Source organism: Plenodomus lingam (genome assembly GCF_022343315.1).
Source record: "Plenodomus lingam strain CAN1 chromosome Unknown contig_18, whole genome shotgun sequence".
Taxonomy (NCBI): Eukaryota; Fungi; Ascomycota; class Dothideomycetes; order Pleosporales; family Leptosphaeriaceae; genus Plenodomus; species Plenodomus lingam.
This window is the reverse complement of record NW_027093935.1, coordinates 906,079-933,419: the sequence shown is the minus strand read 5'-3', so window position 1 is coordinate 933,419 and position 27,341 is coordinate 906,079. Positions and strand designations below refer to the sequence as shown.

Genomic DNA, 27,341 nt, shown 5'->3' with positions numbered 1-27,341 from the left:
TAAGGCATATTTCTTCCTGGGGTAATCAGTCTATAGACTTTCTTTCAGGGGTGATTTAATAGATACGACGAGAAGTAGCAACACACTATCAACTGTGAGAGATATGAGATATTTACTATAATTGTGATTATTTGACGGAAGGGTTTCTAATATTTCAAAGATAAAAGTATACAGCCCAATCAATCTGCCGTATGCTACCCAAGTCAGGAAAAAGCTACCCCGGACATCTAGTCCAAGGGCCAGTATTCGTGAATACCTTTTTCTTGTTTCCATTCTGCTCCTTGTTAGTGAGAGTCCCTACCTAAAATCCAGGACAGAGAAATACATACTCATAAACCAACACGCATACGGAAAAACCAATGTATTCACCGTGCCCCACCCAATCAGAATTGCAAAATCGACACCGATCCGGGAATGCAGGTCAAACAGGATAGAGCGACTGCCTTCAACAACTGCGTGTAACATGTTAGCCTCTTTACCGCGCAATATCAAGGGAAAAATTACGAGTGCGAAAGAGGGATAAAAAGGGGTTGACGTACTTGAATGCAACGGCCACGCATACCCCCATCGATAAAAACCAGGGGCAATTTCAATATCATAGAAACTTGTCGACACATTCGTAATGACCCAGAAGATCAAAAACAGCCCCATCCACGGCTGTCCCACCACCATGGCCATATTCTCGCACGCAAGACCCAGCGCAATCATGCCGAAGAAATTTAGCATCCAGTAAACGAGAAAGGTGCCGTGGCCGTAGGATACTGGATTGCCAAATGCGGTGTCGGTGGCCTGCGTGGTCGAGGTGATGGGGTTGGTGGCTGTGAAGTTTAGTTGGAAGGCCATGCTGACGAAGGAGTAGGCGAGGGAGAGCATGAAGTAGGCGGAGATTGTGGCGAGCCAGCGCCAGGCGATGAGTTGGGGGAATTTCAAGGGCGGGTGGTTCTCTGGTTTGATGTATTGCATGTGGATGGGCATGTAGAAGGAGAAGCTGAAGAAGGAGATGATGATGAGATCTTGTTGAGGGTGTCAGCTGTTATTAGGCACATGCGTGTGGAAGGTAAGTTGTGAGGAAGCTTACAGATGAGTCCAATGGATACAGCTGGGATACCAGTGTAGGGGTAGAATGGTCTCAAGTTGAACTCTGAGAAGCCGATTGCGGGATTAATGGCCTGTGGGACATTTCGCATGTTCGAAAGGGTAGTTGGTTCAGTGGCATTCTGCAGCACCAAGTTCATCCACATTCTCCCGACCATTGTCTGCGCCTCAGTTTGTAACTTCGTAATCACCGGCGATAGGAAGCTAGACCAATTCGTGTCATCTCGCGCAGCTTGATAGACAAGCTGGCATGCTCCAAGAGGCTCATAGGACACATTGCCATTGGCGATCGCAGAGTAGAGCATAGCTGTAGCATTCGGGTTGATGATGATAGCAGCCCAGGCCTTCAAATCATACACCGCCTGTCGAACCTGAAGCGGATCATTGTTGTACTGCGATGATGGTCTGACTTCCCACCCTATTGTCGGAGAGCCCTGACTCAATGTCGTCTGGATAAGATCTGTAATCGTAGGTCCAACGAAAGGCTGATTTCCCGTCTGATCGTATGGCGCGACACCATCGAAGTCCACAACGAACACTGGCAAGCGGTGTAGCCGATTCTGTACATTGAAGAAAACGCCCCAGTACAACGACAAAACCACGAGTATAAAAGCCATGAGAAAAGCCGTTGTAACGATCCATTTGGCAAACGCTCGGTTCCTCACTTGTCGCAACTCAGGACTCCAGAATCCAACGGACTGCGGTTTCTCAGTCCCATTTGGCTTCCCGCCTCCATGTTCCGTCTCTTCAGGCTTCGACTTTCCATCTGTTGCTGGTCCGTCGGCATGTCTCTTCTTTTCCTCCTCCTTGATTTTTGCTGGGGAGCGGAATGCGCGTCGGAAGCGCTGGATCACACCTTCTGCCATTTTTGCCACTTGACAGCCTCCAAGTCCAGAAAAGGGAATGTATCAGCCGACTGCAATTGACAAATAAGCTCGAACGAGAAATGCGCAAAAACTACAAGCATTTTTGGAACAAAGCATGGCGTCCCTGGTATATACTGCTTAGCGATGGGATTTGTCGATGTTCGCAGCAAAGTCGATGACGTATTTGGAAGATTTCTGCTTGTAGGTAAGGGGTGGAATGACGTTTTGCGCTATCCGGACGCTTGACACTTGTGTTAAGAGGTAATTGAAATAATGGCTAAATCGAAGTCTATGCTGAGGACAACCGATCCTTGACTACTCGGACAGATCGGCTTTTGAGGCTGTTGTATCGACCTTTCAGATTTGCATATCCGTTGTGATTATTTTGGTGAATTTTAGGAGCCATAGTTCGTTAGCAATCTAGTGGATGCATGTGCTGTAAGATCTGTATAATATAGGAATTCGACTGGGTAGTCAGCTTATTATGGAACGCTATTGTTCATGGCCACATGGCGAGCATTTGTTACATAGATAGAATGGAGCGCGAACAATTGAGCACAAATACCTAAAGGAGTGATTTATTGTTCTCTGGGCTATCGCTATATGTGATTGCGCTGTCATTTCATCGTGAATCTGGAAGACTGGGGTATCGCGCACAACGCATTGCGCTATATGTAACGCTAGTAGTATGGGGTATATATGGGGTATATCAGGAAAGAAAAAACATAGTCATCTGTCTGTCATCCATAGCCACAGTGAAAATTCAGGACATTGGGCTGAGTAAACATGTACTGGGTATTTGAAAAAGAAGAGACTTGACCACTGTACCCTCATCCATGACCGCATTGACAAAACGCTTGCGTTATGGTCTTGGTCCATCATTAAGACTAAACGTTCCATCAATCATCAAAATTCTTATTCGTGTGCTCGCATCCGTAGTTTCGTATATCATATCCATGAGTTGCGTTGTTCATCCTCTCCAGCGTGCATCCCCTTAAAGATCAGGATCCTCCTCGGCAGGGAAGTCGGGCTGGGGCAGGCATTCTTGAAGTTGCATCATGCGGTTTCGGCAATGAATAACAAATATCGCAATCGCCAGTGAATTCCAGACGTCGAAGCCTTGCTTGCCAAAGTCAAACAATGCGATCAGGCGCAACTGGGCCGTCTCATTCTCCTCTGATGGCGGGGCGTAGCTGGAAAACGCCATAACAGTGTGGGACGCTGTGATTGCGTACAAGGTAGGGACTTCAGGACCAGTAGGTGACAAGCGGCTACCAGCAGTCTCAGTGTGCAGAGCGCAGGACCACTCTTCGTGGAGCTGGCCTAGCTTGCGGAGCATCTCGCGTTCTCCTACGGCTGAATCTACCTCCAGGCCAAATGTGACCGTCTCGAAAAGTGGAAGTTCGGGCCAGATGTGGTCCACACTACCATCTTTCATTGCCCAACGAGCGAACTTTTCAACCGCGCGGCCAATATGGTAGGCTGGTGTACGAAAGCGCGCTCGAGTGAGCCATGCATCACGCACGCGTCCGCCGAGATCAAAGAGGCTGCTTAGCGCACGTTGAGCTGAAGCGATGTTAGAATCTTCAAGTGTATCAGTTCGTTCGTACGTACCATGATAATCTGATCCCTGCGCAGGTCTAATAAAGGCCTTGTCGATGTTGGCGGTGAAGAGGACTTGAGGCAAGGTTTCGAAATCATTGATCCAGTCCATGGGTAAGATCGGCTCGAAGCCACGCATTCCAAGTTTCTGAAACAAGAAGACTGCATCTTCCGTCCAGCCCGCCTCTCTCAGCTCGCGAGCCTGCTTGGCGCGCCGGTCTCGCTCTTCGCCCAGATCGATATTTTTTGAGTAGTCCATGTAAGCTCCATCATCGACTACCATGGTGTCTTCGTTAGCGTTCCACTCGTTCTCTGAAGAACCGTCCTTGACTCCATTTGGCGAGCCAAATGATCCAGAGAGTAATGTATCGCCCTCATATTCGTTGTGGAAGTGAAGCGCAGAGGTTGGCGGCGAAGGCGGAAGCAAAGTCGCATCGACATCGCTTCCGATACTCGGTGATCTGGGCGCCCATTGCTCGATCTGTGACTGGTGTCGCTCTTCAATTGTCTTTGGTGTAGCAGTCTTGCGTTTGGGCAGGTTTCTTGTATGGGCGGGAAGTTCAGGGACTTTGACTCCGTAGGGCTTCTCGCGCCGTTGCTGCGTCTTTTGCGGACTCACATATTTCCAGACGCGATTGATGCCTTCCGAGACACTACCAAAGATCGTCATGGTATGCGACGGTGCCTGTTCAAGCGGTTCGAGTATATGCGCGTATCCGGTATGCGCTGCGTTGGTCGTGTTGTGAATGATCGTACTTGCGCGCTTAAGGGGTTTTCTCCAGTGTGATGTTGGGGAGGCAGGTGTGAACTTGTCGTCGTGAATGTGAAAGCTGCGCCAGACTTGGCCGCTCCCTTATTCAGGCGTGCGCACACAAGGGCGTTGTGTCGAAGTCCAAGTTCTTTGAGTGGTGAACGAGTGTCAAAGGCCAGCGGTGACACAAAGCGAAAGCCATTGTTGACAAGGCGTCTGAACCCTGGTGAATGTACGTGGCTGGTACGCTAGTATTATATTGGGTTAGCTGGGCATCTCCACTCACTCTGCACTGATCTTATCTGATCATCTCCGCCCCTCCACAGATCATTTCCCCGCCCCGCCTATGTCTCGATTTTGACCCGCCCATCTCAAAATTTTAATAAAGGTTACTCAAGAGTTCACTTGCACATTACAGCACTTATCTACTTCAACATGGCAGTCACAGAAGAAGACACTCAGGTCCCCGCGCTCCGGCAGATTCTGGTCTCGGAGAAGGAGCCCCTCGCACGTCGTTTTCGCGCCTTGTTCTCTCTGAAGCATCTCGCCTCGCTGCAGCCGCCAAACTCTCAATCAGTCCCCGCTATCGAGGCCATCGCTGCTGCCTTTGGATCACCCTCGGCATTATTGAAGCACGAACTCGCCTACTGTCTTGGACAATCACGCCACGATGCTGCTATTGCTCCTCTGAGGGGCGTTTTGGAGGACAAAGAGGAGGATTCAATGTGCAGGCATGAAGCCGCCGAGGCCCTGGCTGCCTTGGGAGATAAAGGCAGTCTGAATCTGTTGAAGGAGCTGAGAGACGATGTAAAGGAGGTGGACGTTGTGAGAGAGACATGCGACATCGCCGTGGATCGCATCGAGTGGGAGCATGGTCTACAAAAGGATCAGGAGAAACTAAAGACGAGGTATGCCATTTCACTCTTGAGCGCTTTTGGATCACTACTAATGTGTACCAGTGATTTTACATCAATCGACCCCGCGCCGCCACTCCCGCAGAGTACTGAAAAGCCTTCGATTGCAGAGTTGGAGAAGACACTCCTGGATACCTCACTACCCTTGTTCCAACGATATCGGGCCATGTTCGCACTGCGCGATCTTTCCTCTCCTCCAGACCTACCCACTGCGGTCCCCGCTGTCCATGCTCTCGCACGTGGTTTCAACGACCCGTCGGCACTCTTCCGCCATGAGATCGCCTTTGTCTTTGGACAACTGTCCCATCCAGCATCCATTCCCAGCCTAACGGAGGCGCTTAGCAACACAAATGAGGCAAGCATGGTCCGACATGAAGCCGCAGAGGCGCTTGGAAGCCTGGGAGACGAGGAGGGCGTCGAAGACACATTGCGCAAATTTTTGGATGATCCCGAGCAGGTAGTTCGAGATAGTGTTGTCGTTGCGCTGGACATGGCTGAATTCGAGAAGAACGGGGAAGTGGAGTACGCCATTGTGCCGCAAGCACCGGCTATTTCAGCCTAGACGGCTCGAGGACTATGCATGTACACGGCGTTTGGTTTTCATTACAAGGGACATATCTCCGAGGCAAAAGTCGGCATGCTTGGCTCAGTTATTGATGTTCCACCTATAGAATTATATTAGCAATGATACGATCTCATATGCCTGGCATATACGTACTTGTGACCACATTCGCACTCGTAAAACACCGTCGAGCCTTCATCGGCGCTTCGAAGTTGCTGTGTGTAGTAACGAACTTTTGGTCGACCACACTCGTCGCAAGGATGATCGATCTCGCTGGTGGTCTGAATGTCTCCTTCCACAATAACTTGAACCTCAGATCGCTTAGCGCGGAGAGCTGATGGAAATGCTGTGGGCTTAGACTGCGTCACAACTGTCTTCGAAGATGTATCTAGCATTCGCACATTAGGGTTCATTCCGTGAGTTATATAATCATGATGACTGGGGTGCCAGTATACCTTTGCAGGACGCGCCACAAATTGCGCAAGTCAAGATGGCATTTTTCTTGCCAGCACTTCCGTCCAACAAGTTACCGCAGTCGGTGCAGAAGACGAGGGAGCCGATTGCAGACATGGTGGTGAGCTATACCATGGGAGAGAGAAAAAAGTTACTAGGGCTTTACGATTATCAAATTGCGGAGAGCACTGCACTCCCGCGGTTGCCGCTAAGCAGGCACGGCAGGCGGTCAGACGCGACAGAATTATGACAGCCCATGGCTGTGACACCACGACGAGCATCTTCTGCCAGGCACATAGTGATATGTAGCACTACAAGCAACACTTGAGTGAATTGCCAAATATAATTGATGGGTTGCCTGCACGAACATGCGCTGTCCCCATAGCACTCGGACAGTCCTCTCAGCTCCTCCAGAGCAAACACCACCCACGTCGCTATAGCCTTCTCTCCCACATCCCATTTGTTTGTCACCTCCACCACTTGCAGACCATGACCGACATCCAGAATGGGAACTGGCACAATGCCAATGGAGGCGGGCTGCCGTATCGCCGCCCACCGACCGTGGACGAAGCCCTCCCATACTCGCCCTTTACCTCGATCATCCCCTTCTCACCAGGTCAGTCACTTACCATCACCTACAGACCACACCCTGGCTACCCTCTCTCACCTGAACCGGGGCAAAGACTGAAAACTGGCAGATATCATCCCCTTCCCAAGCGCTGAGCCGCCCACTCCTCCTTCCACCCTCTCTCCAAGTCAACGCAACGATGCGAAGAAGGCAGTCTCCATTCTAAACGACGAAATCCGCGGCCAGTCCACTGCTCAGCACCTGCACGATACACTGCAGCAGCTGCGTGAATTGCTGGATCGTGAAAAGTTGCCGGAGTAGTGAGCGGACCTTGCTTCAATGACTGCAAACGGAACTGACAAGCCTCAGCAACTTCAAACCAATGCCTCAAACCGCAACCCCTCCACCGGATAGTCCGCGCAAGGGAACTGATGGCTCGGCTTCAAATAACGCCCCAAAGTTGAGTCCGTTTGCCAGCATGCTCCTGAGACAGACGAATGTGAGCTTTACTTGTACGTCTCTTTGTTCCCCATGCGTGCTGCCAACTAACCGAAGCAGCGTCGGACATCAGATCGCCCCACCGGCCTCTCAAAGCCCAAGCGTCGGTCAAGCACGTTTCCCCTTCACCGCAGCCTCACACAGCACCGCAGCTGCAGCCTGCGACTCCGAACCATCAGACATTCTCGCAGAATGGGAACCTCCCCTTCCCCTCTAGTGCCGTATCCTCTGCTCCCAGTAATACCTCCGCTCGACCCGTGGGACCCGCCGTAGTTATCAAGCCCAAACATGTTCTACGCGATGACTACACACGCTATGATACCATCACTACCTCTGAGAATTTGTCGCAAAAGAAACAGGACGATCATTCAAAAGAAAGCGGCGCCAATGCTCTTCGTCCACACGAACGCGAAATCGCCGATAGGAAGATCGAAGAACTTGAAAATCTAGTTATGTCGCTCGAAGACGACCGAGACGATGTTGACGGTTCAGCTCATTTTGTCGCAGTCTCTACACCTGAAGGCGATTTCAAGGTGCTCAACAACCGATCAATGGAGTCGCTCACTTCTCAGGTCACCAGTGTCGTCAATCTTGGTCGCCTTACAGCCCTCCCTGTGGATCTTGTGATGCAGATACAATCTCTCACGCACCCGACAATCATCTCCACTTTAAAAAATGGGTTATTTTCACAAGACGACGACGCGGTGGAACTAACCCGGAGCATCAAAACTGCCGAGACTTCCCTCAAGGCTGGCAGGCTCATACTGGATATGATGATAGAGGGACGCGATGATTATCGATTGCGGCGGGAAGAGACTATCGATGTCATCATCGACTTGATAAAGCTTGTTAAAGACACCTGTATTACGCCAATTGTGCGAGCTCACAGAACGGGCGAAGCCAAGGATCTCTTCACTGCGGCATGGTCAGAAAAGAAGCAACTGCAGGCTATACTGCGGCTGTGTGGAAGTGTCCTTGGCCGATTTGCAACCCTCATTGGCAAGTATAACTTGCCGGATCGAGCAAGAAACACTCTTGAGTATCTGAATTTGGAGCTCCTTGTTGAACAAAACAGCGAGTCTGAGCGAGACTCCGTATTCGGCATTCCAAGATTTGAGCGATTCCGGCAGCGTGCAATGGATGTGTTGGCGCAGATATTCGCTCAGCACGCAGAGCAGCGACAGTCGATCCTGAATGGAATTATGAGCAATCTAGAGAAATTGCCGCACAAGAAGGCCAGCGCCAGGCAATTTCAATCAGTGCACGAGGTCCCGATTATGACGATCTCTGCATCCTTCATGCGGTTTGTGCATGTTTCTGCGACCAACCGAAAGGTTTCGGTATCGACAGAGTCCGTGGCACAAGAGACGCACGACGACGATTGCAGTGACTACGAGCCGGGCACAACATTGAGCCGGCCCCATAAGCGTAATTCAGGCAGTAGAGCGGTGCAAATAGCTCACGACCTTGTGGTAAACGCATCTCAAATCGCTGCTCATATCGTAATGTCACTCGTAGCCCGAGCCAAAGGTGTTTCGAAGACAGGCGACAAGCCTTTCCGAAATCTACTGGATCTATTCGTAGACGATTTCTGCAATGTCTTCGGGTCTCCTGAGTGGCCAGCGGCAGCCTTACTTCTCAAAAGTCTGCTCGGTCAGATGCAGGGTCTGTTGCAGGGCAATCAGTCAAGTGTGAACGACAAGGACATGGCACTTGCTACGATGGCTAGAATTGGCTGTGGCATCATCGACTTCAAGCAGTCTTTGAGAGAATCGAAAAGAAAACTGGACATCTCACAATCTAATTTGTCCTCAAGATTGGATCGTCTCGTAGACGATGCAATCAGTGAGGATGTTAGAGAGAGAGTCAATGATGTAGACCTGCTTGCATTCGGTGGGCCGTATCGAATAGTTATCGAGTCTCTGGGCGACTACCTGGATCTGAAAACAAGCCCCGACGATCCACACCTCCGTTCCGTAAGCGGTTGCCATATCAGCTCTTGGCTTTCCGCCATCAACCAAGCCTTTCCGCAGCAAGACGAAGACCAGCGCCCTCAGGCCATCAAGGATGTGCAAAGCAATTTAGAGTCTATGATAATGGATCCCAAGTGGTTATCCCGGAAATAGTAAGTATCTAACCTACAACAAAGATTACTTCTACTCACTCTGAGCTTTAGTCATTTTGACTCTGTGTCCGATACTGAGAGCAAGCTTGCTGCGGGCATCATCACGCTCCAGAGTGACGTTTGCAGATATCTCCCACATATCATCACGCATATGGTGATGTTCACCAGGGACAAAGATTTTCCAAGGTTGCGCACAAAAGGCTTCACAGGTTTAGAGCAACTCATTGAAAAAGATCCTCGCGTTATTGACGAGCATACAGTGCTAGGCATGCTTCCTTCATTGAGGGATAGTTCACCGTCGGTGCGCGACAGCACCCTCAAGCTGATAGCAAGATGCGTGGAGCTGGACCCATCGCTTGAACGTCATGTCCTACCCGCTGTTCTCACCATGACGACAGATGACAAACCTGCCCCGCGAAAGAGAGCCATTAAACTCGCAAAAGACATTTACCTTGGGCCTACTGCCAAGGCCAACAAGTTGAAGCTCGCAGCAGCATTGCTTCCGCCATCTCAAGATACGGAGAAAATCATTTCTGAGCTGAGTCGGAATATTCTAGAGGAGATCTGGTTTACAAATGCCGATGTCAATGCTATTACAGACGACAGCAAAATCAAACTTCATCGTGTCGAAAGGGCCAACTTTATGGTGGACATAATTACGCACCTGCGTGGTTTGCCTTCCGCGGCATATTTAGAAGCCTTTGAAAAGTTCCTAGTTTACGCATTATCACCCGAGTCCAAAAACCCTGCCGCGAACTTGCGACTTTGTAAGGAGCTTGTTACCGATTTGGTGGACGGGATCATTAGCCCTGAATCTCAAGCAAAGAAGGGCTCGCAAGCTCGCATCATGCACACGCTGAGCCTATTCGCCAAAGCAAAAGCCAAGCTTTTTACAACAGAGCAGATTCAACTATTGAAGCTTTATATCAAGGACGCTACTACTACCGAGGAGATTGATCTGGTGCAGCCCACCGTCATTGTTCTCCGGCATACTTTGCCATCCCTTCCAGTGACGCAGCATGCATTCGCAGAAGAGGTGCGAATCACCCTGCTGCGGAACATCTCGAAATTTGCGAAACATGCAGCTACCCATCCTGACATGAAGAATACACTAGAGGACGTTGTGCATTGCTTGTGGACGATTAGTACAATGCCAGGCTTAGGAGTCGAGAAGATTGCTATTCCTGTAGCCTCTGTTCTCTGCCAACTACGGCCACTTCAAACGTGGACTAAAGACCAGAATGCTGCACTGGGTAACAGGATCCCGACATATTTGATTCTGCTGGGTACGTTTGGTAAAGTCTGCAATTTCAACCAATATGCCGACACATTCTGGGAGAAACTGGGTTTGGAAGCGCGAAAGCATGTCCATAACAAGACGTTCACGGAAAAGCAAATGGAACCGTTCCTCAAAAGCAAGATACCGCCATCACGCCTTCTCCTGGACACTGTTCGGCCCTTTACCATGCAGCAGTGGGATGCTACGATTCGGGAACATGCCTTGTGGAGTTTGGGTGGTGTCTGCCAACAGTCACCTGAGCTATTCATGCGCGCAGAAGTTGAGAAAGTGGTCAAACTCATCTTTATCAATGAAGACACCGACAGCTTGAAACGAATCGCGTTATCATTCTTCAGGGACTACTTCACCTTCGCAGAGCGACGTTCCGAAAGCGGTGCGCAGATTGCAATTGGCAAGGGAGCTGCAACAGGCTCTGCACGGTTAGAAACGTCCTTTGTTGCGAATGAGAATGACTCTGCGACACTCCACTTGGCCCAGAACTTCTTGTCAAATTTTGTGGACACCGCGCTGAAGACGAATAACGAACTCGCAGAACTCGCTGCCAGCGTTGTTGCTAGTATCAGTCGACAGGGACTGGTTCATCCCAAGGAGTGCGGTGCTGCCCTGGTCGCATTGTCAACTTCGAGGAACAAGAAGATTGCCGACTTGGCTGCCACGGAACATAGACGCATACATGAGAAACAGGAGTCCTACCTTGAAAAGGAGTATATGCAGGCCATCCGCATGACCTTCCAGTATCAGCGCGACGTCTTCGACGACCCCCGCGGCATGCTTGAGGTCACGTACAGTGCTAAGCTATCAAAGCTTTTCGACGCGCTGAAAGCCGGTGCCAAAGCGACTTTCAAGAAATTCGTCACAAATTTCTGTAAACAAGTCGATTTCGACTTTTCTAGGCTGGACGCTAGCGGAAACTTGCCTGAAGCTCTTCTTTTCGCTCGCTTCTGTCTGGAGAATCTCGCAATGCTGGATTTCCAGTCTATGGATGTTCTCTCGGTCTTTCTCGTTGCGATTGAAGCGATTGTCTTCAAGACAACAGGGCCTGTTGTAGCTCTCGCTATTGAGACCGAGATGCCAAAACAGTTTATATCATTGCAGCAACCTCCGACGCAAGATTTACACGACGAGCAGATGCAGGACGGAAACGGCTTCCTGGCGCCAATGCCACTTCCCGACCCTGCACCTCCGTCCTCCCAGCTCGCACCCCCAGCCATCAGCGACACCCGCCTTCGCCAGATAACAGTGGCATGCATGATTCTGCAAATGATCTGGGAAACCCGCAACTTTGTGCGACGCTGCTACAACCTCCAAAAGCTCACAGGCCGCATCCCCCAAAAAGACCTCATCAAAGAAGCCAAACGCAACAACCTCGTCTCCGGCAAAGAACTCTGGGAGCGCCTCTCCACCCTCCTGACCGCCCTCGACACCCGCGACTCCATGATCAAACAATGCTACGACTTTGCCGACCTCCTCGAGGTCGATCGCGAGGCCAAGATTGGCGACGAAGACGTCGAGGATCTCGGTCTTGGTGATGGCTACGAGACTCCTTCTGCCGATGCAGAGGATGATGGTGATGCGGGCACGGCCCCGCCGAGCGGGAGAGGGCGCAAGAGGAAGAATAGCGCGAGTTTGCATAATACGCCTAAGAAGGCGCGGGGGCGGCCGGCGGGGGCGAAGAGTAAGAAGAGGAGTGGGAGGTCGCCGGGTGGGGATGGGGAGTCGGAGTAGGAGTTGTGGTTCTTTAGGGATGGTGGATGGAGGGGGGGTGGGGTTTTTTTTCCTTTACCCCCTCTCCCTTGTTTTTCTCTTCTCTTCTCTTCTCTTCTCTTACAAAATCAGTGGCGTTTCCGGTATGAAATCGCGCTCAAGATACCCTTTATCACGCCCCCCCCCCCCCCCCCTATTACCACAAGCCAAAGCGCGCGCCGTTTTTACGAAGCGCAGTGCAGGTTGAGGCTTGTGCAGGCAGCGCTGGATGTGTGGTTTGTGGTTTAGTACGTGGGGGGTTTAGCGGTGTAGTAGTTTATTGAAGCTAGATGTGGCTTGATATGGTCTGATACGGCTTGTTGTGTTTGGGGGAGTGATGGGGGGTCATGTGATGTGCTGTGCTACCATGTCAACACAGCAACACCCAATCTTGAAATCCCCCATGCCCTTGAGCTCATCTCACACCCAAGGCTTAATTTCTAGCCGGGATAAATAATGTAAACTAGTTGGTAGGTTGGTGGTGTGGTGATGCTGTTTCTTTGTAGACTGGTGGTGTTTGGTGTTTTGGTGTTTGGTTGGTTTGGTAGGGGCAAGGATTGTAGATTGCGGGGGGTCTGGATTCTGGGTTTGGGTGGGATTTCCAGTTTACTAGTTCGTGCTTCCTGTTTTGACATTTTTCATCTACCGTCTCGCCGTCTCGCCGTCTCACCATCACACTTGTATACTTGATCTCCACTCTATTTCTACAAGTGAGATGTAGCCCTTTCCCTCTCTGGCCCCCCATCCCCCATCACACCCCACCCATCCCCCCAAATCTACACAAGATCCTCAACCGGACAGTTCGGATGGAGTACGTACACCGCCTTGGCCTGGCCCTGGGTGTCGCCAGCCTCGTCTGCAAGCCCTTCGCCGCGAATAAGCATGAGATATTGTTCCTACGAGACACATGTGAGTTAGCGGGTATATCGTGTGTGAAACGAACAAAACGGGACAAGAGACGGCAAAAAGCCAGAGCCAAAGCCAAAAGAAAACGCAGAACCAAAAAAAAAATAAAAGAAAAAACTCCAAAACCCACCTTAACAACCTTCCGCAACACCTTCCTCGCCAACGCCCGCTCACGCTCAAAATCCTCCTGCGTCTCCATCTCGCCCTCCTTTTGCTCGAGATACCAAACCAGCAGCTCTTCCTCGTCCACGCCGTCCTGCGTCTCCTCTTGATCGGCATTGACGCGCTTGACAAACAGGTTGCGCATGGCAACGTACTTGTCGTGTGTGATTTTGGTTTTTTCGCGGGGCGGCGGGGCGGAGGCTTCTCTGGTTGCAGAAGCAGCAGCAGGATCGTGCTGGTCGTCTGCCATGGGGGCATCAGCGTCAGCATTTTGGGCTTCTGCAGCCGCGGCGGCGGCAAGGAGAGCGGCTTCTTCGTCGTCGTCGTCTTCGACTTCGACGTCGTCTTTTTCGACGGAGATGATGGATTGGCGAAGGAGATTGTAAGCCTCGCGGACAAAGTCTGGTGTGATATCGGTGACGCAATTAGCCTTTGCAATAGCCTCAGACAGGCGAATCATGCTCTCGAGTTGGCGAACGGTGATGCGGTAACTATTGCGGCCGATGCCGCCCTGGGCGTCGTCGGCGCGGAGTTCCTTGTACTTCTCCACGAGCGTCACGCGCGCCTCGTCTGTGAATTCGGGGCGAAAGGTGCGGGCGAAGCGGATGTAGCGTTGGAGTTGCTCCGTGTTGAATTCCGGGTCAATGGCTTCGTCGCGGTGTTGGTGGAGGCCGACAATGTGCTCGGCTAGGTGGCGGTCGACGGATTCGTCGCACTCGTCTAGGACGACGAAGAAGAGGTCGAAGCGGGACATGATGGGCGCGGACATGTTGACGTTGGCGCGGAGCGTGGTCTTGCGGTTGTACCGGCCACCGACAGGGTTGGCGGCGGCGAGGATCGAGGTACGGGCGTTGAGCGTGGCTTGGATACCGGCCTTTGCGATGGAGATGGTCTGCTGTTCCATGGCTTCGTGAATGGCAACCTGATCGGCAATGTCCATCTTGTCGAACTCGTCAATGGCGCAGATTCCATTGTCAGCCAGCATGAGCGCTCCAGCCTCGATGGTGAACTCTCCAGTCTCCTCATCTTTGACGACAGCCGCTGTAAGACCAGCAGCCGAAGACGCCTTACCAGATGTGTAAACTGCGCGAGGCAAAAAACTGCAAATGTACTTTAAGAACTGTGACTTGGACGTGGAAGGGTCGCCGACAATACAAATGTTGATGTCACCACGCAACGACATGCCTTCTTGAGTCTCTTTTGACACACCGCCCATAAGCTGAAGTAAAAGACCCTTTTTAATGACCTGGTGACCATAGACAGTAGGCGCTATCGAGTCGACCAGTCGCATGAAGATATTTGGCTTGTGCACCATGTCTTTCAAATCTTGGATTTCCGCCGCGGTGAGCGTGCCCAGATACTCTTCCTGGGCCTCTTCGCCGCTTGTTGCATTGGACTCGATTTGGCCTTGTCCAAGAGAGGCAAGAATGTTACCAGCTTGGCCGTTCAGGTGATGGTTCGAAGACTGTCCCGGAGTGGAATGATCAGGGGAGACCATGCATGCGAGAAAGGACATTCGGTAGGTGAGATCGCGAACACCAAGTGCTTTGAGACCACTGACACCCGAGCCTCCCACATCGTTGCCACGCGTGGCGTTTGATGTATCCCGCATAGCCTGTGGCCGCACACCCGGCACACGGAACTGACTAACATCAGGAATGACAATCACGGTACCCGTGAAGATACACTTCTCCCCAGCCTTTGCGCGATCGACCATTTCTCCCCGCAAGATGACGTCCATTGTTCTGGGCATGCTACCCGTCGGGATCTCCGAGCTGTTCTCCTGAATCCGCACCTTTTGCCAATCAACAAAAGTCGACTGTCTGATGTCAAGTCTCCATCCTTCCCTATTCATGCAGGTTGCATTGGGACACTGCGTTGGCTCCGTGTATTTGAACGTCTGCTCGATATTCGGCAATACAGTGTTGCAGATTTCGCACACAAAGGTTGCCATTGACAATTCCGGTCGGACTTCCGACGTCCGAGTCACGGTACCAGATATGGATAGCAAGCTGCCAATGGATGTGGTGCGTAATTGGCGAATGCGTGAGACAAGGGGTAGATTGTAAAAAGCCAATGTAAAGAGCTTATCTGTCTGCTGATTTGATGTCTTCTCATTGAGACTGTCGTTTTGGCTTGTTGCATTGGCTTCTGAAGTACCCGCAGCCGAGGCTGTCGAGGCGGGCTGTTTGTGCTGGCGAAAGTATTTGGGCTCATACTTTGCGATGAGGTTGTGTAGGGCGCGGACCATGTATGGCAAAAAGCGGTAGTATTCGCTGGCAATGGCAGCCGCGAGGATCCCATCTTCATGGCGGAGAAGATGTGTGTAGTCTACGTATAGAGTGGACAGGCCATAGAGCCTCATACCCCGTACTTGGGCAATATAGTACTTATCGGTGGTAGGAAGGGCGCTTGATGTGGGCAAAGCCGATGAGGAGGGGTCTTCTGTGTAGCTGTCCTGCAATCAGCGTCGTCCAAAGACATCAGGCCTCTTTAAACTCACTTCTCGAGGAATTCTTGAAATCGCAAGGAGAGCGTTTCGCCTGTGACGTCCACCACCTTGGGAATATCTGTGCGGGGCTGATTCGCCCGTCTTCCAGGCAGTCTGTTTGGAACAGCATCCTCTTGATTAGCCTCGATATCGCTGTAGGCGCCGGGGGTAGAGGGAGGGCCGCGGGGTCTCGCAGATGAAGAGCGAATCTGTTGGGGTCGTCTTGCGTTGCCGGGGTCGCTCGAAGGAGTGGGAGCGGCGTCCGAGTTGAGTACCGCATCTAAAAGGGAAGACATGATGTAATTTGAATCCTTACAAGATGCGATGCTGTACGAGGCCAAACAAGCACCTGAAGTTGGAGGTTTCGACGCGGGGGCCTGTAAACACGCGAAAACGCGGTCGCGCGGTCCCGATTGGGAACTTGAGTGGTGGCCCGTGCCCGTGCATGTGTCGTTGCTAGTAGAGACATCATGACCGCAGGCAGTATCGACACTCTTGGGCTGGACCTTTGTGGTCCTGAATTTGAAACTCTGAAAATTTGGAAAACAGTGAATGTAATCTCAGTACAATGCTCCTGACTCTGCAACATCGTTTCCATCCATCGTTACTTGGTGCCCTTGCCCAAGGGACATGTACAATAACTCGGTAGGTTCACCATAGACCAACGCATGACAGACAACGAACATGAAACAATCAAATCACAACAAATTCTATTTCATGGTGGAATTATTTTTCGTACTACGTGGCTGTTCTGGGTATACAACTCATGTCAAGCATGGCAGGCATCATCTCTATCATCATGCGGACAGGAAAAGTGAGGAAGAAGTGGCACCATCTCGAGGGTATAAAAAGGCGCGTCCCAACACTGTCCGTCCCCGATAACGCCTGGCAAGATGCCTTTTCAAGAAAAACAAAAAAAAACAAAAAAGACAAGAACAAACAAGGACAACCGCCCTGGGTAGGACCAGATCCCCCAACTAGTCATTCAGGCGCACCTGGTACTCGTAATCTGCCCTGGCGTCCTCGCCGTGCAGACGCACCTGGTACAGGCACGTGTGGTCGGCGCCCCAGTTGCTCTTGACGCGGAGCATGGCCCGCTTGATGGGCTCCGAGGTTTCGGAGACGAGGTCAAAGGTCTGGACGTGGTTGGACGCGTGGATGTTGTACTTGAACGCGCCCAAGCACGCCCAGCCTGGCAGGCCCTCGCCGCATGTGCCCCCGGAGTACCTGTAGTAGGATTTGACGGGTTTGTCCGTCTGCACCCAAATCTCGACGTCCCGCGGCGCGTTGCTAACGTCCCGGGCGGGCACCATGCTCATGGGCACATGCTCTATGGTCACCTTTTGCGGCGTCATAGGCAGTGCGAGCGACACAGTGAGCTGTGTCTGGGCGCCCCCCAGGACGTTAGGAGCCGAGCACCAGCAGTCGCCGGGCTGTCTCCATTCGGTGAGCGCTGCTTGTGGTGGATTGCGCTGTGGAAGTAGTGCCAACTTTTGGGCGATCGTGGTGAACCAACGTGCGCGATCGAGCCGGGTTGCAGAGGTGAGGTGGGGCACGACTACGGCACCCAGGCTGGGAGAAAAGTAATTAGGCGACTTCAGGTGGAGTTCGTAGTTTGCGACGAGGTTGGTTTGCGCGAGCGATTGCAGGCGGACGCTTTCGATCATCGCCTTTTTGGCTTCTGCAGTCACCAGACTCTGAAATTTCTCAGTCTGGCTCTTGAATGCTTCTTCAATGTTCTCGTTCACCCGCGTGGAGAGTTCGCGAAAACGTTGGTCAATGAGTTCAAGGAACTCTTGCCGTGAGACAGCCTGTGGCCTGACCTTTGTGTCGTCACGGTCCACGGAGTGGTCGAAGATGTCGTCAAGCTTCTGCTTGACCTGTGTTAGGTACTGGACCCACTCCGGATTCTCTTCTTCGGATCGTAGTTTGGCCTGAAGCGCCTGCCAGAAGTCGTCGGAGATTTCGGATCGGCCATCTTCGTGACGTCGGACAATGAGCATATCGGGCAGCTCTTTTCGGAGCTCCTCAATAGTGGCGTGGACACCGTTGATGCGAGTCTCAAACTTGTCGCTCATCTTGTACATGCGGTGCCACATGATGTTATCATCACCAGCCCTGAAGGCAGCGACTTCCTCTTCGACGGTAGGACCACGGGGTGGCTGAATGAACTCTGCCACTTTGCCCATGGTATAGCTGGCACGTGCATTGACAGCAGAAAGGAGTCCGGGCTTGTTGTTGGTGGTGTTTGCGTCGGATGCAGAGGCAACAGAGGACATCATGGAGTGACCAAGCCAGCCTACGAGCGTGATCGCTGCCAGCACTCCCAAAACCCAAGAGAGATGCTTCTTCAGAGGCCAATCGATCTGAAACTTCTGGGGCGACTCGACCTCACCGGGCTGCTCATTGACCGTCTTCGGGCTATTGGCATGGCGACGACGACCTTGATACTTTGGCTGTGACTGCGGGGCACCATCTCGGTGAAGACGGGCTTGCTCTTTGGCTAGCAAAGCGTCAACCGACTCGTCTATCGCTTTCTTGTGTGCTGCACTGGCTGCTACACTGGCGGCGAGGGTTCCATTCTGGCGACCAGGCGCAGGGGTCTGCAAATAGCTAGGTCGGAGAGGGGGTGCGCCTTGTTCCTGAAGGGGGACCTTGATCTGAGAGGCACCCATCCTTGTTGTCTGTGACTGGAGGCTACGGCGCAAGTTTGTCTTTTGAACAAGGGGAGTGGGCTCCGGAGTGGCTTGCGTGGAGGAGTAGGGCATGTGAGGGCGATCTTGTTGGCCGATCATACCAGCCTCATGGAGGGGCCCGAAGGACTTGGAAGTGTTGCCGACTGACTCTGCGTCATCCTCTTCGCTGGCCGGAGTGTCTTCGCTCTGGAGGAAAGAGAAGCCTGGCACTGAAGTGGCGGCCGTGCCGGCAGTAGGAGTAGGGGAACGGGGAGGGGAGGAGGCAGGGAAATGGCCGTTGCGAGCACCGCTCAAGCGAGGTGTCTCGGCAGCAAGCTCATCAGCAGAGTCAGTACCGTCCTCGCTCTCCTCGACTGGACCCTCTCTTACCAATGCGTTGCCTCGCTGGTTCTGGAAAGCCTGGGCGAAACCGGTGGCGGCGACGGGCAGCTCTTCTGCGGTCCCTACACGGCCACTTGCACCATAGGCATTGGACTTGCGGGACTTGACTTCGATGAGAGGGCCTGTACGACGAGCGCGGGTGCCTGCTTTGGTGACGGTGGTAACGGCCGTTTCTGCAATCGAGCTGGCCTTGTTACTGAGACGTCCTGAGCGACGGGGCGTAGGCGCGCCCGAGCTGGCCAGCTGCGACATGAGGAGAGCGGGCGATTGGTGGTAATGGGTGGAAGAGTGTTGTGGAGTAGTGTGTGGAATGATCTGAATCAAGGAAGTAGATGGTGCTTTGGGTACTGGAAAGGAATAAGTTTGTGGTTATGGGAGGGAAAGTGAGAAGATGGGAAGGTGGGAAAGTTGTGTAGATGTGTGTTGGTATAGGCAATGTTGAGAGGAGGGACGAAGTATTGGAGACCGAGGCGACAAGAACACCACAATGGTCGCGCAGCAATGAAGCCGTTTGGAACAATAGCAAACGAAGAGAATAGGAAGGTGGTGGGGCGGAAACAGGTGGGAGGACAAGATGGGCGTTTGCAAGGTTTGCGGGAACATTTCTTTTTTCCCTTCCTTTGCGAGGTGAAAGTGGCCAGCTATAGATGTCGTCGACACGTGCACACCGACTCGAGAGGGCAGACAAGAGACAAGAGAGACGGGGAGAGACTCGCGATGGCGTTTTGCAGCGATAGGCGACAGGGATGATGGACAAGGGAATTGGAGACATTTTTTTCGGCCTACTCACCTTGTAGCTGGTGATTTCAAAATGCCCGCCCCCATTCGCGGGTGGAAGTGCAGACTTGGTATAAGGAGGGGTGTGTGCTCCAGAGGAGGATGCTAGGTCTGAGTTCTGTTCTCTGGACGGTGGGGGTCTGTCGTGGGTGTTGCGAACTGGTGGGATTTGATTGCTGGCCGGGTTGGACTGGCGGTAAACACGTCGAAGCAAACTGGCACGCGTCGCTGGAGGTTGGCAACACTTTCTCCGGGCGCCAGAGAGCTACCGTGGGCCGGAGGATATCCTGTGGCGTCGGTATATTCTTACAGCAGTACGGCGCGCGACCATCTTCCTGCCCTTGGACGCGGTGTTCCTGGCATGTATGGGGAGGAAGAGGAAGAGGAAGCGGAAGAGGAAGAGAGAGGGTGCAGATGGTGGCAGCTATGGGACTAGAGACGGTCGATCGAGTGAAGTGAAGGTGGACGGTGGCCGGTCGCGTTGGAACAAGGGGGGGTCTCCGGCCAGCAAAGCCAACTGGAAGACGGAAACGGCATGCTTAGCGGACTCGACAGGCACAAGCCAGAATGCGGCAGAGGGTGACACATGGCAGTCCTGCTAACCCATCTTGCAGCTGGGCCTTTTGACCTTTGCAGTGCCAGTGGGCGTCAGCGTGCATGTTGGATAGGGTAGGTAGAGTACGATGGGCATTCATGGCTGGTCGAGTAGCCTGTATACTGTATAGTAGTATGGGCGTAGTTGGACTGGTCCTGCAAACGAATCCTAGTCCTCTTGCTGGCCAGCAACACGGGTGATGCATGCATGCTCTTCGGCGCGTACCCGATCCCCAGGTCCCTCGTTGGAATTTGCCGAGTAGAGTACAAGGCCACCCGGCTGAACTGCCCTCGGCTGCTCTCGACGTGCTTGTGTTGCGTGTAACCTAGGAGTAGTACCCATCTACCTGCTTCACAGACTGGGGGGGGGCCCTCTTTCCCCTACTAAGCACAAAATACCTAATAGATTTATGGTAGCAGAATAGGAGAGTCTTTTCTTTGTTGCGCAACAGGCCGTGTGTTCATTGTGGTGGCCATCTATTGCTAGGGCGTTGCGACAAAGAAGCTGGCGTCAAGAGGGAGCTTCATTCAAGTTGGCAGCCAGTTGTCAGATGGGAGCTCGTTCTACCTGCATACAGGACTTGCCTACGATTCACTATCCACAACGGTACACAGGAACAGCGACTAACTCGTTGCGTAGTCGGGACGAGGATGGTGTACCACGAAATTACAAGTGGGCTGCCCCCAGGCACGATCACCGGAGCCGCATACCATCTCCGAACAGGAGTAGAGTGGTGTACGCGTCGACTTGAAACGGCCAAAATCGGACAGGACAGGTCAATCAAGTGCACAGTATATATAGCAAGTCTCTGCATTCCTCACTCTGCCCTCGAGAATCCGTGAAGCTAGGGGTTGTAAACAGTCCCCATCTCCATCCAGGCACTTCTCGTACCACATTACATTACTTTCTGTCATTCTCTCTCTCTTTCTCTCTCTCTCTCTCTCTCTCTCTCTCTCACACATACACACACACACACACACTCACACACACACACACTCACACACACACACACTCACACACACACACACTCACACACACACACACTCACACACACATACCCTCCTGTGCCCCCGAGACAAGGCGGACAGCACCTAGCCGCTTGCCGTAGTCTATCCGCCCGCCCACCCCTCGCTACACCACGCCCGCCTGGTTCCTAGTCAGACAGCCGTAGGGCCCCAACATCTTCGCGTCTTTTCATCTCAGCCCAGCTGCGTAGAGAAGGCGGCCACCTGGCAATCTGCAATTACACACTTTGCTTCGCTCATAAACTGCCCTCCCTCCCCTCTCTGCTCTTCTTCCACACAAAACCCCCTCTCTCTCTCTCTCTCTCTACGCAATTCCAAAATGGTCGTAGGATCTGTCCTCGTCACTGGGTACGTTTACCCCTCCAACCCCCCCCCCCCTCCCCTCCCCCTCCCCCACCTTGCCCTACTCTCTCCAGCTCGTATCCTAGAAAAAAAAATGAAGAAAAAAAAGTTACCGTGGCGCACAACAGCACAACAATCGCGACTGACGACAACACAGTGGCACCGGCTACATTGGCTCCTTCACAGCCCTTGCTCTCCTCGAGGCAGACTACAAGGTCGTCATCGTCGACAACCTCTACAACTCCTCGCCCGAGGTCTGCAACCGCATCGAGCTCATCTGCGGCAAGCGACCCTCCTTTTACCAAGTCGACATCACAGACGAGGCTGCCCTTGACAAGGTCTTTGACGAGAACCCCGACATTGACAATGTCATCCATTTCGCTGCCCTCAAGGTACGACGAAGCCACCACCCACCCTCGACTCACCCACCGTGTCTAAGCACTGGACAACCAACCCCTGAACCAGACTAACATGACATCCCCCTCAGGCCGTTGGCGAATCTGGTGAAATCCCCCTGACCTACTACCGCGTCAACGTCGGCGGCTCCATTGCCCTCCTCTCCTCCATGGTCCGCCACAACGTCTCCAACATCGTCTTCTCCTCATCCGCCACCGTCTACGGCGACGCCACCCGCTTCCCCAACATGATCCCCATCCCCGAGCACTGCCCCATCGGCCCCACCAACGTCTACGGCCGCACAAAATCCACAATCGAAAGCGCAATCACCGACACCATCGACGCCGAGCGCAACAACGCCCGCAAAGCCGGCAAACCCGACGCAGACATTACCAAATGGAACGCCGCACTGCTCCGCTACTTCAACCCAGCCGGCGCCCACCCAAGCGGCATCATGGGCGAAAACCCCCTCGGCGTCCCCTACAACCTCCTCCCCCTGCTCGCCCAAGTCGCCATCGGCAAACGCGACAAACTCCTCGTCTTCGGCAACGACTACGCCTCCAAAGACGGCACCGCCATTCGCGACTACATCCACGTCCTCGACCTCGCCCGCGGCCACCTCGAGGCCCTCCAATACCTGCGCACACACCGCCCCGGCGTTCGCGCCTGGAACCTCGGCTCCGGTCGCGGTTCCACCGTCTTCGATATGATCAAGGCGTTTGGCCACGTCGTCGGTCGCGATTTGCCCTATGAGGTTGCCCCCCGTCGGCCCGGTGACGTCTTGGATTTGACGGCGAATCCCGCACGCGCGAATGAGGAGCTGGGGTGGAAGACGGAGCTCACGCTCGAGGATGCGTGTGCGGATTTGTGGAAGTGGACGCGGAACAATCCAGAGGGGTATGCGCAGCAGCCGCCGCACGAGTTTTTGGACGCTTTGAAGAAGAAGGAGTAGGCTGGATTTGGGATTGGGGTGCACGTTGGATTCTGGAGAGGAGGTGGAGGGGAGAGGGCATCTTTTGTTTTGATACGCTTGGGGCATGCATTATGGTTTGCATTCTCTCCTTCTTTCTTTTTATACCTACACGTTGTCGTAGCATGACATGGAGTTTTGACTTTACAAGGGTGGTGGAGAAGAGGGGACGGTAGGACTTGTCTAGACGGACCTGTGAGGGTTCCCATTGGGACAGACACAGTGTTGGAAACAAATGGAGATTCATCCATCTATTCTTCCAAGTCGCAGAGGTCCGCACTTGATCCAAGCAAGAAACACAACCAACCCATCCTCTACCTGACAACCGCATCCTTCAACGACGGCACACTACAAACCCCATCCTTTGTCCTCAACCGCGCAACCCCAACCTTCTTCTCCGGCTCCTCACCCGCCAACTGCGGCACAACCGCGACATCAAAGCCCACCTCACCCTCCTGCGTCGTCGTAAAACCCGGCTGCAGCGTCTCCCAAATCTTCTTCTTGGGATTGAGCACCGGCTCCGGGTCGCCCTGCCAGCCGTCAAAGTAAACGCGGTCACCAGCCTTGCTGTCGGGCGGGGGTTCGACGAGTTCGACGGGGCCCTTGTGGGCGTCTACTTCGCCGGGCGCGAGTTTGGGCGAGGCGGCGAGGACCATGGCGCAGGATTTGACGCCGCGCATCGTGACGGGCTTGAGGTTGCAGACGGCCACGATTTTGCGGTTTTGCATCTCCGCGAGGGGGATGAGGCCGTTGAGGCCGGAGCAGACGGTGCGCACGACCTGGCCCTCGTACTCGGATGTGTTTTCTGTGCCCGGGGCGTCGCCGCAGGCGATTGTGCTGACGAAGAGGGAGTCGGCGTTGGGGTGCGTTTCGGCTTTGAGGATGTGGCCGACGCGGAGGTCGATGAGGGCGGGGGAGAGGGGTTTTTCGACGGGTGCGCTGTGGGAGGGAGGTTAGTTAGTTGGGGGCGTCAAGGGAAGGAAATGGGATAGCTCACGCTTTCTGGGGCTTGGGCTGCTTGTCCTTCTTTTCCTTCTTCTTCGTGGGCGCGCCTTCGGGAGGTCCGCCAGCGGTTGGCTTGCCCGCTACGGTTGATGCGATGGCCTCTCCTGCTGCTTGGACCTTGTCTTGGGCCTTGTCCTTTTTGCTCTTGCTGGCTTGACCTCCTTGTTCACCAGTCAATGTCGTGGGTGTAGCTCCCGAGGCCGCAGCACGGGCAGCAGCCGCCTCCTTTTCCTTCTTCTTGCGCTCCTTCTCAGCCTTTGCGTCGACCGGCTTGATCTTGAAGACGACAGCGTCCTGGTCAATGTTGAGCTTGTCGTCGACCTTGAGACCAAAGATGGGCGAGTTCTGGACAAAGTCGACGTGGCGGACAATGTGGTGGTAACCCTGCTCTCCCGTCCTCTCCTCTGCACTCCATTGTGACACGACCGGTGCGAGCTTCTGGTAGATGGCGATGTCTGCCACAGACGGCTTCGCGCCGAGGAGGGTGGTGCGACTGGCGAGGTGTGTGTTCAGGGACGACAGGCGCTCGGCGGCTTTTGCGGCGTCATCAGCAGACGAGGCGATGTGGGAGGCGGCGTGAAGCCATTGGCCCAGCTCCGTCTTCTCGGCGTCGGTGTAGGTGACTTGGGGAAAGAGGGCGTGCGAGGCCTTGACGGCGTCTGTCTCTGCGCCCGCATTGTTGGGTGCATGGGCCTTGAGATAGGAGACCAAGCTCTCGTCGAGTGTCGTGCTCGCCATGTTGCGTGTGAAGGTGTGTTGGAAAAAGGTCAAGGCTAAGGGGGGCTGTAGTGGGGTAAAGAAATTGTTGGCCCTGAAGCTGGGGGCGGCGGTGGTGGTCGTGGTACCGGTCGTGGTGGGGTGTGCCAAGGGCCACTGGCGAGAATATGGAGGGGCAATTGAAGCACCACGACCGAACTGAAGAGAGGTTTTCCGTGCAGCACAAAGGGTCGGTCTGGAGTGAAAGAGATTTAGCAGAAGAGATGTGGGAGGGGTACCGGTAGGGGAGGGAGAGAAGCGGCGGACATGCATGGCGCGCACGTGAGTTCAATTGGATGGCCACATGCAATTCCAGTCCATCATCAGTCATGGAGGTTCCTAGGTATACATGCTTGCAATTGACCAAAATACAATAATAATAATAATAATAATAATAATAATAATAATAATAATAATAATAATAATAATAATAATAAAACCCCGACGATGGATGGCGGGGCACTGGAAGAAGCTTCAAAGCTCTCTAGTACTGGTAATCTAGTACCGGTAGAGCCCTTTACCACAGAGTCCCTTGCATACTCGCGCATCATCAGAGCAGCACAGGCCACCATCCCATCTACTACTACTACTACTACTACTACTACTACTACTCCTCCTCCTCCTCCTCCTCTAGTCGCGTCCACACGCGTTCCCTGACTTGCCATCCAGCTCTGCATCTGTCCTCCAAGCCCGAACTCGACACGCCTTTCCTTCTTTCCTTTTCTCTTACTATTTTTTCACGACACAGGACAAGCTCTGTGCGCGTTTGTACGCTCCACCGTACTTCGTCACAATGCTGCTTGACCAGGACGCGCAGCCTTCATGCACCTCCAGCCCAAACTGTCTAGGCAAAGTCGAGGTACAACATCAAGCGCTGTGGCCGTAGGTTCTTGGCCAGGCTGGTCTGGCTTGTAGGTAACATGAAAGGCGTCGTATGACGCGTGTACAATTCCCTCTTGTTTGTTGCCTACATGCCCCGCCTCGCATCCACCAGTTTGACCTCTGCCTACGCCATAAACTAAGAAACCCCCCCTCTCCCCTTCACCCAACTCCAGCTTCCCTCGTACGAGCACCGCACAACACCACTACCACTACCACCACCACCATCGCAACAACAGCAGCCACCTACCCCTCCCTCCCCCCTTTCCTCCTTCCCTCCACCTCACTAGCATGGCCTCTGAAACCTCACCCGATGTCCCCGCCGGCAAGAAGAGGTTCATTCCTCTCGGTAAGACACGGCCAAACCCCCCTCCCCCAGGAACTGGCAAGGCTAACCCCATTGCCAAAGAGAATAATCCCGAGGTCATGTCCGCGCTCGTCCACAAACTTGGCCTGTCGCAGAAACTAGCCTTCCACGACGTATTCAGCATAGACGACCCCGATCTGCTGGCCTTCGTCCCTCGCCCTGCTCACGCCTTGCTACTCGTCTTTCCCGTGAGCGAGACATATGAGCGCTTCCGCGTGCAGGAGGACGAAGACCGTCCAGAGTACGACGGCCATGGGGCAGAGGAAGAGGTCGTCTGGTACAAGCAGACCATCGGCAACGCCTGCGGCCTCATCGGCCTCCTCCACGCTGTCTCAAACGGCACAGCACGCTCCAATATCGGTCAGTCGTTTGTCAGCTCGAGTACGAGTCGTCATGCTGTCTAACGTTCCTTGCAGAGCCCCATTCCAGCCTTGCAAAGCTGCTGACCGACGCCATACCGCTCAAACCTATGGAGCGAGCCGATCTTCTCTACGAATCAGAAGCGCTCGAGAGCGCCCACCAGGATGCCGCCACGGGGGGCGATACGTCTGCGCCGGCTGCTGAAGACCACGTCGATTTACATTATGTTTGCTTTGTAAAATCTGGCAAGAACCATTTGTGGGAGCTCGACGGCCGCCGTAAAGGCCCCCTGAACCGCGGTGAGCTGGCTGCAGACGAGGATGTTCTCAGCGAACGAGCCCTTGACCTTGGTGTGCGCAGCTTCCTCAAGCGTGAATCGGAAGCAGGAGCGGGTGATTTGCGATTCAGTCTCATCACCCTTGCCGAGGCGCTGGATTAGACTTCGTCTGTGCCACCTCGTTTACACGTGATGCCAGCCTCGTGGACTGTCACTGCGAGCATCAGACTACTTGCTGCATCAACAAAGACGTCCGGTCCGACAATGCAGTCATGTATCGCCATGAAGTGGGATTGCGTATGCCAATACACATGGGAAGTGAAACCGTTGGCGAGCAGGGACCTAGTCCGGTTGATCAACCATGTCCAGTGCAGGATCAACGACCAAGATGCATGTCTTGATGTGGTATGCTTGCTACTATGGATGCCGGCCAAGTCTTACACGCTTTCAGTGCCGTTGCCGGCCTTTTCGTGTGATCA

At 53.4% G+C, this 27,341-nt stretch overlaps 10 protein-coding genes across 10 annotated transcripts; 4 read left to right on the top strand and 6 right to left on the bottom strand.

Annotated features, from left to right (window-relative positions):
• Window positions 1–297: 297 nt before the first annotated feature.
• On the bottom strand, window positions 298–1,961 carry IAQ61_003739 (uncharacterized protein; the record flags this gene model as incomplete). Its single annotated transcript, XM_066096082.1, has 2 exons — window positions 298–1,013; window positions 1,079–1,961. The coding sequence occupies 2 exons, from the start codon at window positions 1,959–1,961 to the stop codon at window positions 298–300; spliced, it is 1,599 nt and encodes a 532-aa protein (XP_065953958.1).
• A 558-nt stretch (window positions 1,962–2,519) lies between these two features.
• Window positions 2,520–4,494, bottom strand: IAQ61_003738 (uncharacterized protein). The gene is made up of 2 exons (XM_003837252.2): window positions 3,576–4,494; window positions 2,520–3,527 (listed from the first exon to the last, which is right to left on the bottom strand). Exons 1-2 carry the CDS (start codon window positions 4,231–4,233, stop codon window positions 2,956–2,958), a joined length of 1,230 nt encoding a protein of 409 aa, XP_003837300.1. The 5' UTR covers window positions 4,234–4,494; the 3' UTR covers window positions 2,520–2,955.
• Window positions 4,495–4,749: 255 nt separating this feature from the next.
• Window positions 4,750–5,790, top strand: LIA1 (deoxyhypusine hydroxylase; the record flags this gene model as incomplete). The annotated part of the gene is made up of 2 exons (XM_003837251.1): window positions 4,750–5,222; window positions 5,274–5,790. 2 exons carry the CDS (start codon window positions 4,750–4,752, stop codon window positions 5,788–5,790), a joined length of 990 nt encoding a protein of 329 aa, XP_003837299.1.
• Window positions 5,791–5,874: 84 nt separating this feature from the next.
• IAQ61_003736 (uncharacterized protein) lies at window positions 5,875–6,360 on the bottom strand (the record flags this gene model as incomplete). Its single annotated transcript, XM_003837250.1, has 3 exons — window positions 5,875–5,893; window positions 5,947–6,178; window positions 6,246–6,360. 3 exons carry the CDS (start codon window positions 6,358–6,360, stop codon window positions 5,875–5,877), a joined length of 366 nt encoding a protein of 121 aa, XP_003837298.1.
• Window positions 6,361–6,732: 372 nt separating this feature from the next.
• IAQ61_003735 (uncharacterized protein) lies at window positions 6,733–12,459 on the top strand (the record flags this gene model as incomplete). The annotated part of the gene is made up of 5 exons (XM_066096081.1): window positions 6,733–6,859; window positions 6,942–7,131; window positions 7,181–7,323; window positions 7,370–9,434; window positions 9,486–12,459. 5 exons carry the CDS (start codon window positions 6,733–6,735, stop codon window positions 12,457–12,459), a joined length of 5,499 nt encoding a protein of 1,832 aa, XP_065953957.1.
• Window positions 12,460–13,219: 760 nt separating this feature from the next.
• Window positions 13,220–16,585, bottom strand: IAQ61_003734 (uncharacterized protein). The gene is made up of 3 exons (XM_003837248.2): window positions 16,049–16,585; window positions 13,514–15,998; window positions 13,220–13,373 (listed from the first exon to the last, which is right to left on the bottom strand). Exons 1-3 carry the CDS (start codon window positions 16,330–16,332, stop codon window positions 13,254–13,256), a joined length of 2,889 nt encoding a protein of 962 aa, XP_003837296.1. The 5' UTR covers window positions 16,333–16,585; the 3' UTR covers window positions 13,220–13,253.
• A 428-nt stretch (window positions 16,586–17,013) lies between these two features.
• Window positions 17,014–20,221, bottom strand: IAQ61_003733 (uncharacterized protein; the record flags this gene model as incomplete). Its single annotated transcript, XM_066096080.1, has 4 exons — window positions 17,014–19,047; window positions 19,102–19,460; window positions 19,904–19,910; window positions 20,201–20,221. 4 exons carry the CDS (start codon window positions 20,219–20,221, stop codon window positions 17,014–17,016), a joined length of 2,421 nt encoding a protein of 806 aa, XP_065953956.1.
• Window positions 20,222–21,829: 1,608 nt separating this feature from the next.
• GAL10 (UDP-glucose-4-epimerase) lies at window positions 21,830–23,200 on the top strand (the record flags this gene model as incomplete). Its single annotated transcript, XM_066096079.1, has 3 exons — window positions 21,830–21,858; window positions 22,010–22,244; window positions 22,340–23,200. The coding sequence occupies 3 exons, from the start codon at window positions 21,830–21,832 to the stop codon at window positions 23,198–23,200; spliced, it is 1,125 nt and encodes a 374-aa protein (XP_065953955.1).
• Window positions 23,201–23,532: 332 nt separating this feature from the next.
• Window positions 23,533–25,174, bottom strand: IAQ61_003731 (uncharacterized protein; the record flags this gene model as incomplete). Its single annotated transcript, XM_003837244.2, has 2 exons — window positions 23,533–24,157; window positions 24,216–25,174. Coding segments are annotated over 2 exons (1,584 nt in total), but the record flags the coding sequence as incomplete, so codon positions are not given.
• Window positions 25,175–25,392: 218 nt separating this feature from the next.
• On the top strand, window positions 25,393–27,024 carry IAQ61_003730 (uncharacterized protein; the record flags this gene model as incomplete). Its single annotated transcript, XM_066096078.1, has 3 exons — window positions 25,393–26,207; window positions 26,268–26,585; window positions 26,642–27,024. The coding sequence occupies exons 1-3, from the start codon at window positions 26,150–26,152 to the stop codon at window positions 27,022–27,024; spliced, it is 759 nt and encodes a 252-aa protein (XP_065953954.1). The 5' UTR covers window positions 25,393–26,149.
• Between the last annotated feature and the right edge of the window lie 317 nt (window positions 27,025–27,341).

What these genes read in the sequence shown, in the direction of transcription:
- IAQ61_003738 (XM_003837252.2), bottom strand. Translation starts at nt 4,233, where the DNA reads ATGACGATCTTTGGTAGTGTCTCGGAAGGCATCAATCGCGTCTGGAAA. An exon ending in GCAGGGATCAGATTATCATG is followed by an intron (nt 3,528 to 3,575) that starts GTACGTACGAAC and finishes ACATCGCTTCAG; the next exon opens with CTCAACGTGCGCTAAGCAGC.
- IAQ61_003734 (XM_003837248.2), bottom strand. Translation starts at nt 16,332, where the DNA reads ATGTCTTCCCTTTTAGATGCGGTACTCAACTCGGACGCCGCTCCCACT. An exon ending in TTTCAAGAATTCCTCGAGAA is followed by an intron (nt 15,999 to 16,048) that starts GTGAGTTTAAAG and finishes ATTGCAGGACAG; the next exon opens with CTACACAGAAGACCCCTCCT. An exon ending in TGTTGCGGAAGGTTGTTAAG is followed by an intron (nt 13,374 to 13,513) that starts GTGGGTTTTGGA and finishes TGTGTCTCGTAG; the next exon opens with GAACAATATCTCATGCTTAT.